Below are 17,949 nucleotides of genomic sequence, written 5' to 3'. Positions count from 1 at the left end.
TTCACAAATATCGTTGGACCGTCTTAAGGCCATAGAAATAACATGTATGAATTCTTAAATTGGGCACAGTTTTTTTATTTTTTATAATGCATTCGTATACTATGGATGCACTTTGCTTAAGATAGCCATCTAAAAAGCATCATGCTCAACCTGTGAAACATGCAATACTGTTGTCTTTTTATTTAGTCAAAGGTCAACGTTTTTCACACACGCTTTTCTGAATGACCAGCGGCGTTAAAAAAAAACATTTGCATTCGGCATGAGGCCCAAAGTGTAGCTACAAGCATTTGTGTGATAGTTCAGGATAGACTTGTCAATATTTATAACTTCTTATTTTTTTCTACGCTGAAAAAAATCCAGTTAGGGACCGATACAGTATCTGATATACTGATGATAATACGGGCCGGGCCCTATCCTAAAGTCTCAGTGTGTTCTCCTTGAGTTTCAAGTTTCTCAAGTTTCTTTAATAGTTGTCAAGAGTAAAAAATACAGAATATTTTTCCATGAAATGCTTGTTTCTGTATGAGCTCCTGAGTGTGCTAGATAAAATAGTTAAAAAGTATAAAATAGAAAAAGTCAAGAGTACGTAAACAAAAAGTGTTCAGTCAATCAATATACATATATACAATATAGAGTAAAAAGAGTAACAGTGAGGTACAATGCAGCAATGGGATCAGGTACAACTTAGGGTAAGGTGCAATGAGGTATGAGTTGTAGTGCAAATCTCTTTGTTAATATAAAGTGTGTTAAAGTGTTTAAAGTGAGGGGCGGTCAGGTGGCGTAGCGGAGATTGCGCTCGTCACCAATGCAAGAGGCTGCGGTCTCGACTCCCGGAGTCAGCATTGCTTGAGGCTTGGGCTGATCGTCATACTAACTCGTTTGGCTGAGTTAGCGGGGCGGAAGTCGTGGGTGGGAATCTGGCGTTGTGTACAGGTACAGGCTGTACAGGTCGGGTCTGGGCGCTTGCTCAGCGGAGGCAGGACTTGATGAAGGGGGGATTGGCACAACGACTACATTGGGACGGGGAGAAAAACGGAGGAAAAAATCGGAGAAAGAAAAATCAAAGTGCAGGGAACCACATCGTTCCTAGTGTGTTAGTATGTATATAAGGCCAATATACGGGCCCTATCCTAAAGTCTCAGTGTGTTCTCCTCGAGGGGCACCACATATGCTTTTTGTTGTTATTTTACGAGGCCCAGTGAAACGGGCACATTCTGGCATAGAAGCCAAAGCTGGGAGTCATGTGTGAAGTGAAGAAATGTTCCCAGTGTGTCGTCTCTTGTGGTACATTTAGAGGTTTTGCAACATAATGCAGAACCACACTACTAGTCTCCACAATGGAACGTACACATTAACACTATCAGTGCCGGCCTTGTTTACCTTTTTACCCCGTTGAATGCCATCATCCACTTCAATGTTAGCGTTAAAAACGCATAATTTATGTTTTAAATTATGGCTATGTGTCTAATCTGCCCGTCGCTTATCAATGACTTGTTTGCAGTCAACATTGTCGAAACCGATTGTTTTTTAATCGGTTCATATCCTTTTTATAGCATTTCGAAAAGCTATCGTTCTCTCGAAAATTTCCGGAAAATTTAAAGATTCCCCCATAAGCGGCATTTATTGGAATATTCTCAAATACACTAGACACGTTGTCATTTGTCGGCCTATTTATGAATAGTTTTCAAATAAACGCTAGATTATCGATAGTATATGTGTACTTATGCACGCTATAGAGGCGGGCTGAAAAATCTATTAATTTCCTCAAGATCACACACATACACACACGGCACCTGCTGATATCTCAGTGAAAACAGCTCTGATTATCCTAAAACTGGTAACATAGACTACTTACCTTAGATCAGATGTTCTCCAAAAAGATTATTCCAATTCCTGATCGCCATTCCAAATATCGATCGTGTTTATTGATTGATTATTGGCTGCTGTAAATATATATTGCAGGCTGCTTTCCAACTTGCGATCAGATCCCTCATCATCAGACGGCTCGCCAGCACAATGGAGCCAGTTGGCCACCCCCACAGGGATCTCCCAGTATAATCGACTGACCTGCAGTTACACAGGGATAGGCGATATTAGGCCTGCCACGATAACACATTTTGCTGGGCGATTAATTGCCCCCGAAAATATCGCGATAAGCGATATTATTGCGACCGGTTAGAGAATTTTTTTTTGAGAAATTTATTTCCCAAAACTTTTATTTTGAAGCCCACCGCTCCGTCTTTTCCGGTGTTTTAGACTTTTATTTTGAAGCCCACCGACCGGACCGGAAGTATTGTTGTTATTATCCTAGCTTGCTGATGCTGCTGGTGGACTGGGGCCAGCTAACGTTAGCTTGCTGATGCTACTACTACTTCGACATGCTGCTAATGGACTGGGGCCAGCTAACGTTAGCGTGCTGATGCTGCTGGTAGATCGACATGCTGCTAGTGGACTGGGGCCAGCTAACGTTAGCTTGCTGATGCTACTAGTAGATCGACATGAGCTAATGATAAAACAAATGTTGAGATTGTTGGTGAACAACTAACTTTAAGTTAGTTTTAACGTTAGCTACTAACGTTAAAACGCTAACGTTACACTACAAATAACGCTACTTGGTTAAAAGGAGCAACACTATTGAGAAATGTAGTTAAGCTATGTGGTGTTGCCCCACGGAGCTCCTGTGCTGTGCTCTCTGCTCTGTAGTAAAGCCAGCGGCCCGCCTCCCAACACGGACAGTGACTGACAAGGGGCACTGGTTCCGCCTCATTAAAACAAACGCGCAAATAGCAATTAATCGCGCCCGTCAAAATCATTGCATTAATTTTAATTATCGCGGCAATTAATCGATTTATTGCTTATCGCGGCAGGCCTAGGCGATATGGGGCGGTATTTTCCCATCTGAGCTCCTGGAGGGTCTGCTGTACCAACGGGAGACTCGGTTGATTAAATATGAATTCAGATTGCTAATAAAAAAATCAAACGACAATACACGTCGTCGGCACTCAACGAGGGGTCTGATAAGACGACAATACACGTCGTCGGCATTCAAAGGGTTAATGGGTTCTCTTGTCGGGGGAACCGCCCGAGCGTTCTAACACGCGTGTGCCCTCCCTGTGTTCCACAGTAACTCTGACGATGAGTCGGGCTCAGGGTCCGGCTCGGGGTCCGGCTCAGGGTCCAGCTCCAGCAGCAGCAGCAGCAGCAGCCAATCGGGGAGCAGCGGCTCAGGCAGCGGCTCCGACTCCGGGAGCCAATCGGATTCTAACTCGGAGAAGTCCAAGGAGAAGATGGAGCCGCCCAACAAGTCCAACATCGACGGTGCCGAGGTAGAGAACCGTAGAGCCTTGTGTAGAGAACCGTAGAGCCTTGTGTAGAGAACCTTAGAGCCTTGGGTAGAGAACCGTAGAGCCTTGTGTAGAGAACCGTAGAGCCTTGGGTAGAGAACCTTAGAGCCTTGGGTAGAGAACCATAGAGCCTTGGGTAGAGAACCATAGAGCCTTGGGTAGAGAACCATAGAGCCTTGGGTAGAGAACCATAGAGCATTGTGTAGAGAACCGTAGAGCCTTGGGTAGAGAACCGTAGAGCCTTGTGTAGAGAACCTTAGAGCCTTGGGTAGAGAACCGTAGAGCCTTGTGTAGAGAACCTTAGAGCCTTGGGTAGAGAACCTTAGAGCCTTGGGTAGAGAACCATAGAGCCTTGGGTAGAGAACCATAGAGCCTTGGGTAGAGAACCTTAGAGCCTTGGGTAGAGAACCGTAGAGCCTTGGGTAGAGAACCTTAGAGCCTTGGGTAGAGAACCATAGAGCCTTGGGTAGAGAACCGTAGAGCCTTGTGTAGAGAACCTTAGAGCCTTGGGTAGAGAACCTTAGAGCCTTGGGTAGAGAACCATAGAGCCTTGGGTAGAGAACCATAGAGCCTTGGGTAGAGAACCATAGAGCCTTGGGTAGAGAACCATAGAGCCTTGGGTAGAGAACCATAGAGCCTTGGGTAGAGAACCATAGAGCCTTGGGTAGAGAACCTTAGAGCCTTAGGTAGAGAACCTTAGAACCTTGGGTAGAGAACCCTAGAGCCTTGGGAAGAGAACCATAGAGCATTGGGTAGAGAACCATAGAGCCTTAGAGCCTTGGGTAGAGAACCTTAGAGCCTTAGAGCCTTGGGTAGAGAACCTTAGAGCCTTGGGTAGAGAACCATAGAGAACCGTAGAGCCTTGGGTAGAGAACCGTAGAGCCTTGGGTAGAGAACCGTAGAGCCTTGGGTAGAGAACCATAGAGCCTTGGGTAGAGAACCATAGAGCCTTGGGTAGAGAACCTTAGAACCTTGGGTAGAGAACCTTAGAGCCTTGGGTAGAGAACCGTAGAACCTTGGGTAGAGAACCATAGAGCCTTGGGTAGAGAACCTTAGAACCTTGGGTAGAGAACCGTAGAGCCTTGGGTAGAGAACCTTAGAACCTTGGGTAGAGAACCATAGAACCTTGGGTAGAGAACCATAGCACCGTAGGTAGAGAACCATAGAGCCTTACTATGCAATGTACTAATATACAATACGCTATAGTGCAAAGCAGAAATGGGATGAGGTACAATTTACAGTAAGGTGTACGAGTTGCAGTGCAAATGCTTCTTACTCATCCCATTTCTGCTTTGCACTATAGCGTATTGTATATTAGTACATTGCATAGTATATTGTATATTGTATGGTAACTCAGTTACTTCTATTCTGCATCGAACATTGTACATTTACATTTACATTTACATTTAGTCATTTAGCTGACGCTTTTATCCAAAGCGACTTACAAGTTCTGTGCGACAAGACAGCAAGAAGGGTATAACTCTATCAGCTGAGTAACAATGTTCATCAAAGTGTTGCGTGTTACAGTGTAGGTTAGTTTATTAGGACAAGTGCATGACATTAAGGTTAGTCGGGGTTAGATTTTTTTTTTTTTTTTTTTTTTTTTTTTTTTTATCATTTCAGATAATGGTTGAAGAAGTGAGTCTTTAGTCGACGGCGAAAGATTGGACGGGATTCGGCTGTCCTAACTGGGATGGGTAGTTCATTCCACCATTGTGGGGCAAGGACTGAGAATAGGCGGCTTCTCTTTGATGACCCTCCGGGAGCTTGGATAGGAGTAGATCTGAGGCGGCCAGAAGACGCAGAGCGTAGGGGTCTTGAGGGTGTGTAGTTAGAGACCATTGACCGGAGGTAGGCGGGAGCGGTTCCCTTTGCCGCACGGTATGCTAGGTCGAGGGCCTTGAAGCGGATACGTGCAGCAATGGGGAGCCAGTGCAGGTCCCTAAGAAGTGGGGTGACATGGGCTGACTTCGGTAGGTTTGAGATCAGGCGGGCCGCTGCATTTTGAATGAGTTGAAGAGGCTTGGTGGCAGTGGCCGGGAGGCCAGCTAGCAGTGCGTTGCAGTAGTCGAGGCGGGAGATGACTGTTGATTGGACGAGGAGTTGGGTGGCTTCTTTTGTCAGGAAGGGGCGTATCCTTCTGACGTTGCTCAGGAGGAATCTGCAGGTTCTGGTTGTCGCTGCGATGTGAGCAGAGAAGTTCAACTGGTCGTCGAGGACAACACCAAGGTTCTTGGCGGTCGGCGACGCGGTCACGGCTGCATTCTCGACTGTGATGGAGAGGTCGGTCAGGGGGGAGGATTTGGCCGGCAGGTGGAGCAATTCTGTTTTGCTTAGGTTCAGTTTGAGGTGGTTGGTCGTCATCCAGGCGGAGATGTCGGACAGACAGGCCGAGATCCGCTCAGAGACGTGGATATCTGAGGGAGGGAAGGAGAGGAAGAGTTGAGTATCATCGGCATAACAATGATATGAGAAGCCATGAGATGTGATAATGTTACCCAGTGATTTAGTGTAGAGGGAGAAGAGAAGGGGTCCTAGGACCGAGCCCTGGGGGACACCCGTCCGGAGGGGGCGGGTGGCCGACAGAGTCCCTCTCCATGACACTTGGTAGGAGCGGTCATTGAGGTATGATGTCAGCCATGTCAGCGCAGATCCAGCCACTCCCATTCCTGCGAGGGCCGCGAGGAGGATCTGATGGTTGACTGTGTCGAAGGCTGCAGATAGATCTAGGAGAATCAGGACAGAGGAGAGGCCTTTCGCTTTTGCTAAGTGAAGTGCCTCTGTGACCGCAATGAGGGCCGTTTCTGTGGAGTGGCCAGTCCGGAAGCCAGACTGATTGGGGTCTAGGAGGTCATTCTGTAAGAGATAAGCAGTAAGTTGGTTGGATACAGCACGTTCAAGTGTTTTAGAAAGGAAGGAGAGAAGAGAGACAGGGCGATAGTTGGCTATGACGGTGGGGTTCAGGGTTGGTTTTTTTATGAGGGGCGTGACTCTGGCTTGTTTTAGGGAGGTGGGGACCACCCCCGAGTTGAGTGAGGAGTTGATGGTTGCAGTTAGGAATGGGAGGATGTCCGGTGCTATGGTCTGGAGGAGTGGGGAGGGTAGCTGGTCCAGCTGGCATGTAGTCGGACGGTTCGACGTTACCAGTGTCAGGGTCTCGGCTTCTGTAATGGGAGAGAAAGATGACAGAGTGAAGGATGAGGTTCTCGATTCAGCGTTTGGAATGGGTGGGGGTTGGGAGAAGGAGCTGCGGATGTTCTCCACTTTTTCCTCAAAGAAGATCGCAAAGTCTTCGGCAGAAAAAGATGAGGGAGGAGGAGGTGGGGGGGGAGTGAGGAGGGAGGACATGGTAGCATGCAGTTTGCGAAGATTCTTGGCAGAGGCCTCGATCCTATGGTGAAAGAAAGAAGCTTTGGCATTAGTAATGGTTTTGGAGAATGTTAACAAGAGGTTGTGATATGTGTCGATGTCAGCAGTGAGGCGTGACTTTCTATACTTCCTCTCTGTACATGTGTCTATACTGAACACTGTGACCTCTATTTTTACTTCTATTTTACATGCTATACTATTTTATTTCATACTTATCTTGTCTAGCACAGTCTCTAACAGTAAGAAGCATTTTGGATAAAAGTATTCTGTACTTCTGTATGACAACAATGTATGCCTTTCAAATGTTAAATGATAAATGATTAAATGATACACACTGAAATCTACGCTCTCTCATCCTGCTTTCCACAACGCGACAATATTATTAAACAAGAGCGCTCTGTCATTGAAGTGGGAAAAGTGATTCTTGACTCAAGATGACTATGTGAAAAGCGACAGCAGCATTAAACAGCAGCGTTTCTGCACTCAGAAGATGGCGCGACAATATTATTAAACGAGCGCTCTGGCGTTGAAGTGGGAAAGCGTCAACACACAGGCAGCGGGAGAGGCGGGTAGCGGCGTGGGTCACGTGGCGGTCGCGGCCAATCAGGCGAACCCGGAAACCGAATTCCGTTGCGGAAGCGATACACGCGACCTGGCCAATCAGACACGGAAACACTTTCACTACCACACTGCAGAAGGTTAACCTTTCACTGTCACACTACAGAAGGTTAACCTTTCACTACCACACTACACTACCACACTACAGAAGGTTAACCTTTCACTACCACACTACAGAAGGTTAACCTTTCACTACCACACTACACTACCACTACAGAAGGTTAACCTTTCACTACCACACTACAGAAGGTTACCACTTTCACTACCACACACTACAGAAGGTTAACCTTTCACTACCACACTAAAGAAGGTTAACCTTTCACTACCACACTACAGAAGGTTAACCCTTTCACTACCACACTACAGAAGGTTAACCTTTCACTACCACACTACAGAAGGTTAACCTTTCACTACCACACTGTCAAAAGTGCCTTTTTAGGCGGTCAGGTGGCGTAGCGGAGATTGCGCTCGTCACCAATGCAAGAGGCTGCGGTCTCGACTCCCGGAGTCAGCATTTCCTGCGGCTTGGGCAGATTGTCATACTATCTCGTTTGGCTGGGTTAGGGGGAGGGCAAGTCATGGGTGGGAATCTGGCGTTGTGGACAGCGATGCCTACAGGTCAGGTCTGGGCGCTTGCTCAGCGGAGGCAGGACTTGATGGAGGCAGCGTGACCTCCCACGCGTTACACTTCACCAATGAGTCCTCGCTGCCAGGTGAAAAAAGAGTCACTGGCTGTCGCCTCGTGTGTCGGAGGAAGCGTGCGGATGACTTCAGGGTTCCCTTGTACCGACCGACCGACCGGTAGGAGAACATGCGCACAACAACCAGGTAGGGGAGGGGGGAAATTGGCACAACGACTAAATTGGGACGGGGCAAAAAACGGAGAAAGAGAGGATAAAAAAAGAAAGAAAAAAAGTGCCTTTTTATTTTTGACGTTAGTTCTGCGGATAACCAAAGATGAGCCGGAGTGTCCGGTGTGAAGCACAGCGTGGATTGTGATGAGATAAGACTAGGGCCGCACCGAATAGTTCGAAGCTTCATTCATAAGGTTGACATTCGATTTCTAAATCAACATTTGAATTTATTTATTTATTATAATTTTTCTATGTCTATTCATTTGTTTAAACCAATGGGGTTTTTCTTCACAGTTGCCGATAAAGATTAGGCTACACTAATATTATATTATATAGTATTATACTAGTATAGTATATGACTCATCATAAACATTTAAATAATAAATGATGTAGCCTATCTGCATCCGCTTGGCGCTCCATCAAGATGTCACCATCACTTTCATCACCAACCGTGCCCATGTTGACGAAACTGACGAGTATATTCATTAAAGAAAGTTAATTTAATAAAAAAAATTATTTTAATCAGATGAATCACTTTATTCAAATTGAGGATTTTGTTTGAGGATATAAATTTGTTTGCCCTCCCTGATTTTTGCTCTGTATTGATTCCAGTTCTGGAAGTCCAACCCCAGTATCCTTGCGGTTCAGAGGTCGGCGATGCTGAGGAAACAACAGCTCCAACAGCAGCAGCAGCAACAACAACAACAACAGCAACAACAACAAAGCTCCTCAAACAGTGGATCTGACGAGGTCGGTAGCTTTTCACTTGTTTCAACGTCGGAACCCAATGGAAAGTTGTTAACCCTTTCGACTTATCACGGACTGGGCTTTTAAACATGTAAATAAATGTCTATTTTGTATGGCTGTGCGATTAATCTGAATGCCGTGTTACTCTCTTTTTGCCCCGTGTTGTAAATGCAGCGCACCCTGCTGTCACAGCTGTGCGCTCCGCCCCCTTCCCCTCGAGCCCAACCTAATTCAGTCGGCGTCTTATGACGCAGGGCTCGACAGTGCGAGCGTTTCACTCGCAAATTTACGACTAACGTTGTCGCGTCGGCTGAGCAGAGACTCTTGTTTACTTTTCCTGGAAAATGGCTAACGGCAGCAAACGCTTGAACGTTTGGTTGAGCCTAACAAAAAAAGATGGAATACAGCAAACCGCAAAACCTGCAGCAAGAGTGTTTTGTGCAACAAGGAGGCTCCTCCAACACGGCGAAGCATCTGCTGCAACCCTCTGCACCGCTTGCAGCTTGTTGCGTTCTCCCCCCTCTGCACCGATTGCAGCTTGTTGCGTTCTCCCCTCTCTGCACCGCTTGCAGCTTGTTGCGTTCTCCCCCCTCTGCACCGCTTGCAGCTTGTTGCGTTCTCCCCTCTGCACCGCTTGCAGCTTGTTGCGTTCTCCCCTCTCTGCACCGCTTGCAGCTTGTTGCGTTCTCCCCTCTGTGCAGTGTGCACTGCTTGCAGCTTGTTCTCCCGCGGTTAGCGTTAATGTTACAACAACGTTGCTGTTTTGCTTCTTGTATTTAATTATATATATTAAGATATTAATTTCTTCCCCACCACACACGTATTAGAACCTGAACTCGGTAAGAACCAGACTTGATAAGCAGAAGCAGAACCGAAAAATCGATAAAATCCAAAGGATAACCCAACCCTACTGATGGAAGTAAGCATCAAGCCCTGTGGTGATCTCAAATCAATGAGGAGTCGTGTTAAATAATTGTGATTTCAATATCAATCAAAATAATCATGATTATAACACAATATTGATTCCTACGTATACCCAGTTCATTAATGTTTTTTATTTTACATTTGCTAAAGACTGGTCTCTGGAGGACATTCCTGGGGAAATATTTGGCATTTTCCGTCACCAGCAACTCTTATTTGGAATGAATAGAAGACCTGACTGACTAGTTGGCATGAATGAATAGAAGACCTGACTGACTAGTTGGCATGAATGAATAGAAGGGCTGAGCCCACACGTTCTATTCTAAATGTTTCTATTTATTTTACACAAAAAATATATCAGAATGTGATATATATCAGAATATCACAGTACTATGTTGTGTTTACAATAATTCGACAGTCACACCCGAACACGGGTCACAACAACATAGTCTAGTGAGATGAGGAGGGGTCCCCGACTCCCTGTCATATCGGGAAATGAATCAAACATGCAAAAAAGAGTTTAGTGACTCACACAGGTGAGTGTGAGTCACTAAACTCTTTTTTGCATGTTTGATTGTCTGTCTTTCTGTCTTATTTCATAATACGTTTCCGAATGGACGTTTGGATTAAACCAAGTGTGCAGTGATGCTGATGCTTTCCCAGCGGAGCACAAGTTACTTAACGTTACACTACCCGTTATGTTATGCGCGTTAATTCAGCTATGCACTGCAGAGCGCAGCCCTTTAGCTTGCTAACGTTAAGATGGCAGGAGCCGTCGGCCAACACCGATGTTGTTTCAACAAGTGTATTCACAAAATGGATTATCATCCAAACGTTATTGAAGCCTCCTGTGACCAGTACGTAGTCAGTATTGTTAATAACCGCAGCAATGTGCACATATGCGCTACGTTATATGCATAAATGTGCGCTAATACTCGACAGTACTGAACCAGAAAAAGTATTTAGGAGCAATTTATTTGCATGATTAAAAACGATGGTTCGAACGTCCGTTCGGAAAAACCCTGGCGAATGTTTGAATCCCAAAAACGGGCTTGGGGACAGCCCTAGTGAATAGAGGACCTAACTGATTAGTTGGCATGAATGAATAGAAGACCTAACTCTGTAGTTGGCATCCATTTTCAAAACTGACAGCAAGTCAATACATTGCAAAAATGCACCCAATTACCGTATCACTGATCACCAATAGAGGTCGCAAACTTTTTGCGGATTACCGCTTCCCAAACTCTTAAGAAGATATTTTAGTTCTCATGCCCACGGCGACTTCGATGTTTGCCGTTTGAAATGTTGACCGTGTTCTGGTTTGCTTGTATAAGGATTCATCGAGCAGCGATGACTCCGACTCGTCAAGTGGATCCAAGAAGAGAGGCTCGTCAGATTCTGGATCCGGGTCGGGGTCCGGGAGCGGCTCCGGGTCAGACTCTTCAGCGGAGGAGGGGCACAGCGACGAGACGGCTTCCGACTATGAGCCGAGCCACAAAGTCAAGAGCAGGAAGCCTCCGACCAAGTGAGCAGAACCTCCAATCCTTTTTCTATTTTCCAATTCTCCTCTTTATTGATTTTTTTTTACAATAATACAAGAAATATAAATTCAATCAAAAATGTATAAATAGAATAAAACAAAACATCTATATAAAACACCACATCTCAGCACAAGCAATTGAGGCACAACACACCGAGGCCGGTGGACGTTCAGAGGTCCATGAGGGGTTCCCTGAGGGGTTCCCAAGTTCTGAGAAAGACGTCCTCCTTGTTCTTCAAAGTACATGTACGCTGTTCCAGTTGCAAAGTGGAAGGAGAATCTTTTGAACCCTTTTTCACTACCAAATGGTTAACCCTTTCACTGCCACACTGCAGCCGGTTAACCGTCTGTAGTGTGGTAGTGAGAGGGTTAACCTGTATATAGGATTATTCTCTTCACAGATACGGGATCTAATGTCTCGTCTAATTCAGTACCGAGAGATACCGTACAGGTGTGATGTCCAACGGAAATGTCCAAGACTTTAGTAGTCTAGTCACTGTCCAAAAAACATTTTCGTTTTCTGCATTCCAAAAAAAAAACATGGGTAATTGACCCGATTACAAGTCTTAACAACGATGGCATCTGGGAGATTAGTTGGCATTTAGTCCTTTTTATAGCTTTGGGTGGTTAGCTACACGCAAGACTAAACGATCTCACTTTGGGTGGTTAGCTACACGCAAGACTAAACGATCTCACTTTGGGTGGTTAGCTACACGCAAGACTAAACGATCTCAGCAGTTGTGTTGCACGCTGACACTATTGCTGCTACCGCCCAATTAGTCCCAATTAAAGGATAAGCCACTTAAGTAATTTATCTGTGGCCTCACTCTGCTCTCTTTGTATTTTCTCAAGTGCTGTGTTGTAGAAAACCCCTCTCAATACACGACACTGTCTGTGTAGGTGCCGGTAAAAACAAGGATTAAAAAAAATAATAATTTAAGACAAAGATCTTGAATCGATATCCATCCCTAAATCAAACCAATCAAATAAAAAAAACACCCGTCTTCATGTCTTATTTATTTATTAGTTTATTTAGACGGGACAGAGCATATTACTGGACACTACAAATAAATGCAGTGTAAATACACCGGATTTAGCAAGGATGCTATTTTTCATCCGCAGTCCCCACACAAAGCATAAAAATGAAACAGGCTTAATTAATAGGCAGTGAAGCATAACATGCTACGAGACAAAGCATAAAAACATACATACAAAAAAACAAAGTACAAGGTATAAAGTTGTAGGATGTTGTCGGGGTGCACTTACTATACTATTCGACTATACATGGTCACAGGTTTGGTTGTCGAGTAACAATTTCTTTCCTTTTAGATTGAACTTAAAAGATGGAAATGATGTACAATGTCGTATGGTCAGTGGTCCGATCATTCCAGATTAAACAGCCCTGGACTGAGAGGGTGTTTTTACCGAAGGCGGTTTGCCGGCCGGGCACTTCGTAATCCCCTCTAGTGGTTGCCCTAGTGCTGAGTCCTCCATCGGGCTTCCTTTCTATGAATTCCCTCAGAGGGGGCGGGACCATGTAGGGTCTTGTATATAACAATAGCCTGTTTCTTATCGACTACACCCTCATCCTCTCCTCAGGACAAACGCCAGGAACGGGAAGAAGAAGAGCAGCGCCCAGAGGAAGAAGAAGGCCCAGCGCGGCGGCGGCGGCGGCTCCTCGTCGGACGACGACGACTACAAGAAGGGCGCGGCGGGGGGGCCCCGGCGGCAGGCCACGGTCAACGTCTCGTACAAGGAGGACGAGGAGCTGAAGACGGACTCGGACGACCTGGTGGAGGTGCTGGGCGAGGACGTGCCGCAGCCGGAGGAGGACGAGTTCGAGACCCTGGAGCGCGTGATGGAGAGCAGGACGGCGAGGAAGGGAGGTGAGGACGGAGGTCGGGGACGTCTCTGGGGGCCGATCGCGGCATTTATTTTTTTATTTAGCCGTATTCGGTATCGTGTGTATTAACTCATTCGGCGCCAGCTATTGGTTAGTTAGCGCTTTAAACGATAGGACTGAGTCACCTTGTTTGTAGAGCTATAACTATATTCTATATTATAGCTATGGATACAATACTATGGCCCATTTGACATCACCCATCTATCGTTCAATATGTGAAAAATAATAAATGTTTCCATCCATACGTTCCCGTGTTATACCGTGGTGAATATAAGTATGGTTTTAGAGCGGTCTAGGGTAGTTCATGAAATGCTGAGTTAAAGCCCTATACGTCGATTCCACTATAGACGTTGCCATTTCTTGCCTGTATACACTATTATCCCGAAATCAAATCTATATCATAGGTATTATGTTCCATCATGAATGCATGAAAGGGGGGGGTGGGGGGTCGTTTCTGATTATTTGATTGTCAGTAACGCATTCGTATTCAACAAAAAAAACGCTTATCATCCCGATCGGTATAAAAGCATTGCACGATCAAGCTAAAATTGACTACAGACGAGAACCGCTCCACTCGGCCGACAAGGAAAAGTGAGACCGGAGACATTTGGCCGTTACACAGGCCAAGATATAAGGTTACAAAGGGTGCTCGATACCGCCGTCTAGCTGGATGCGGCCGGTATTGCACTTTGGCGACCTCAGACTCATTCCCTATGGTAACACCAAGGTCCCTGGAATAATAATGAATATAAATATCGGGAAAAAAAGGGGAAACAATCCAATAACGAGTACACTCGTTGGCGTTCAAGCGTCGGCTCCCAATAACGAGTAAACTGAATGAGTTAAGGGAAGGCTGCGATGTAGGCAATACAATTTTTTTTTTATCTTTCTAGCAGAACTATTCAATTACCAAGCATATCTTGCCTACTTTGAAATGGTTTCACTAACTATTATACTTGAAGTGTGCACCCCTGCATTAAACCATAAACCGTGACTTCAGTGTCCTCCACATTTACGCACTGCTTCGTTATTGTTTATTTGCGCATGCGGGTCGGTTATGTGACCGGTTCACACTGGAATCTGATATTGGCCATGTTTAAAAAAGAAAAAAAAAAAAATTATAATAATAATGTGAACAGAATAATAATAATAATTATAATAATAATGTGAACAAAATAATAATAATTATAATAATACCGGTAATGTGAACAAAATAATAATTATAATAATAATGTGAACAAAATAATAATAATAATAATAATAATAATGTGAACAAAATAATAATAATTATAATAATAATGTGAACTAAATAATAATAATGTGAACAAAATAATAATAATAATAATGTGAACAAAATAATAATAATTATAATAATGTGAACTAAATAATAATAATAATAATAATGTGAACAAAATAATAATAATTATAATAATAATGTGAACAAAATAATAATTTATAATAATAATGTGAACAAAATAATAATTTATAATAATAATGTGAACAGCCACATGAGAGAGAAATCTGACCTGAGCAATACATGATAATTGAGTCAGTGTGAACGTAGCTCTTTGAGATCTACCGTTGTTCTGTCGCGCAGCTCTGTGTCTTGTCTGCTGCGCGTGGTTCTTGTATCAGATCTCAGTGTGCATCAGTATCGGTACACCCCTAGCAAAGGTGTATTTTGGGGCCACTGTTAGGAGCGTATTATACAGTATACCTCAAAATGAAGTTGCTAGTTGGGAGGAGAAAGCGGGCGTTGCTCTCATCTTCACCGCGTGTCCCCCACAGCGACGGGAGGCACCACCACGGTGTACGCGGTGGAGGCCGACGGCGACCCCAACGGCACCTTCAACCCCCAGAAGGAGGTGGGCGAGACGCAGTACCTGATCAAGTGGAAGAACTGGTCCCACATCCACAACACCTGGGAGACGGAGGACAGCCTCAAGCTGCAGAACGTCAGGGGCATGAAGAAGCTGGACAACTTCAAGAAGAAGGAGGGCGAGAAGAAGAAGTGGTGAGGATCTCTGGGGGGAAAGACCTGTTGTTGGTGATTGTCCTGGAATGACATGTTCCAGTAATGCTATGGGGGGGGGGGTCTGATTTTGAGTGCGGGGGACATCATGCTGGTCTGGGTTAGCGATGGGCATAGGTTTTCGGTTATTAGAATAGTCGTTAAATTATACAAAATAAATTATTTCGTTTATGCGAATATCGTTTAGTCTCCAAAAAAATATTTCCCCCCTGTTTTTACTGGCACCTAGAGGGGACCCTACAACTGTTACACCGCTGAACTGCATGCTGGGTACAGCTCGCTAGCTAGCCAGTTAGCATAACAGTCTGTTAACACATTGTCCGCCATGGGTTATATCCATCAATATAGCCAGTCTGCCAGCACTGTAACTCTATGGAGATGTTTACCTTCAGGGGAGGAAACTAACTTTTTGGCTTACCAGCCAACTGGCGAGTATCTGATTTTTTTTACCAGACAAACTGATTTTTTACCAGCCAAAAAAATCGCTAATTGTGATAATTACTTCTTTGTATGTCTTCGTCTAAATTGATTTTCAATCATAGTAAAAATCACACCGTGTCTCTACTCTTTAAAATATTTATTAGCATAAAACATTAATAACAGTCTCTACTCTTCACAATATTATCATACAACATGTATTAATCACACTGTCTCTACTCTTCAAAATATTAGGATATCACATATTAACATGAAAGAGGGAACTATTCTGGACTGGGTTGGGCTGAACTGGGCAGGGAAAGATGCTGGGCTGGACTAGGTTGGACTGGGTTGGGCTGGTCTAGGTTGGACTGAGTTGGGCAGTGAAAGAACCAAGCATTTCACTGTAATGTAATAGCTAAATAAAACAACTTGACTTGTTACATTTGCACTCTGGTTGTATGCCAAATGTATTCTGGTTGTACTGTACTTGTGCTGTAAGATGACAATACATTGGAACCGAATCGACAACGCTAGGGGTTCAGCAGGTGTATTCTGAATGCCAAGTATGACAACATCACCGTTGTGAAGGGCATATGGGCGAGTGGTGATATGGGGGGAAACCCGGTAATAATAAAATGTCACTCGGCTGCATTTAAGCAAAGCCGCTCAGTATAGTCGTCCACTATGTTGAACGCGCGTTATGGTAGCTTGTTACATGCTAGGTAGCTAGCCGGCTAATGCTGGTTGACTTGTCATTCTCATCCGACTCGAAGGAGACGCGTCGCATGCTGTTGTTCGCCCCCATGTCCGACCGCACTGATATCCGAAAGCGACGACTCTACATGCAATTATTTTCATCCACTGATGTGTTTTTGTCTAAGTTTGTCTACGTTGTCAAGCCGGTGGCAGGAGTCTGTAGGTCCGCGCGCAGTGATCTGTCCACTTCCCCTAGATGGGCGGCATCTTCTAGAAAATTAGTGTTCATTGGAGGAGCTTAGAGCGCATCTGTACAACGATGATGTTCATTGGTTATGGTTGGATTATTATGAGGCGCAAATGGGAGGAATCAAGGGGGGAGTCAGAGTTCGGCTTGTGCCAGTGAGCGAATCAGCAGATTGCAGAATGATTTTTTTGTTTTGTTTTGTAATTACTAGTACTCGCCAGACTGGCGAGTGCTCTTCATGAATTACTCGCCAAATGTAAAAAATACTCGCATTTGGCGAGTAAAGTGGCCTAATTTCCTCCCCTGTTTACCTTCTTTGCAGGGCTATAACTTTTAAAATTGTATTGCTATATTGACATTACTATGGCCCATTCAACATCGATTATCTATCGTTCCGGATGTGGGAACGTTATATTTTTCATTCATACATTGTTGTGTTAATACCGTCGAGAATATAAGTATGTTTATACGCTTTTCTGCTGTAATTCCAAAAATGCTAGTTATAGGCCCAAACGCATATAGATTATCGATTGCTGTTTCTTTCCTATACACGCTATATTAAAAAATTCAAATGTATATGATCGGTATACATTATGCTTCATCATGCGTGGAGGAAAGGGGGGGGGGGGGGGGGTCGTCTATAATTCGTCTATAATTCCTTTATCGTCAGTAACGGCTTTATGTAGTATGGGTTGATATATTGATCAGACTGTTTGCAAACAAAGAAACGCACAATCGGGCTGAAAATAACGTTACTGTCCTCTTACCCTTCGCCGATGAGACTAGAAGAAAAAGATCCCAATTATTTGACGCAGATCGCCTAGATCCATTTCTGGTTTGTATGGCGCAATAAACGCCCAAATCATATCGATTATTGCGTTATGGAAGCGATCCATATGCACGCCAGTGTTTGTCTGGACCCACGTAACAAGATATTACTGCCGGAGCAATTTCCTCAACGCACCGATCACAACTTCCGGTTGGACAACGCATGGCGGCCAAAAACGGCGTAACTCGTTTATGGCGACCAATGTGTTAACAACTGGGAGAACAGAAAAGAAAGAGGCCGTAGTTGTTACATGGTAGCAACGTTTTGTACGTTTGCCATGTTGTTTCACTAAGTTCACACATTTCAAGCATCAGTGATGTAACTTTCATGAATGCTTTTCAAGAATGAATGCTTTTGTTCCTGGAAACAACGCGACATGACTGCAGCCAGCTAGTGTGCTTGTTTGATTTATGTCACGTTCGCTATGAA

The 17,949-nt window shown here is 44.6% G+C and overlaps 1 protein-coding gene across 1 annotated transcript in view; it reads left to right on the top strand.

Annotated features, from left to right (window-relative positions):
* chd1 (chromodomain helicase DNA binding protein 1) overlaps positions 1-17,949 on the top strand; it is an 84,871-nt gene that overhangs the window by 4,614 nt on the left and 62,308 nt on the right. Inside the window, exons 3-7 of the mRNA XM_084326650.1 lie at positions 3,125-3,326; positions 8,798-8,935; positions 11,188-11,378; positions 12,993-13,279; positions 15,085-15,310. Coding sequence (XP_084182776.1) covers positions 3,125-3,326; positions 8,798-8,935; positions 11,188-11,378; positions 12,993-13,279; positions 15,085-15,310 — 1,044 coding nt within the window. The remainder of the gene's footprint in view (positions 1-3,124; positions 3,327-8,797; positions 8,936-11,187; positions 11,379-12,992; positions 13,280-15,084; positions 15,311-17,949) is intronic.

This window comes from Notolepis coatsorum, assembly GCF_963971535.1.
Source record: "Notolepis coatsorum genome assembly, chromosome: 12".
Classification (NCBI taxonomy): domain Eukaryota; kingdom Metazoa; phylum Chordata; class Actinopteri; order Aulopiformes; family Paralepididae; genus Notolepis; species Notolepis coatsorum.
Note: the sequence above shows the minus strand (reverse complement) of the source record. Positions and strands in the feature narration are given on the sequence as shown.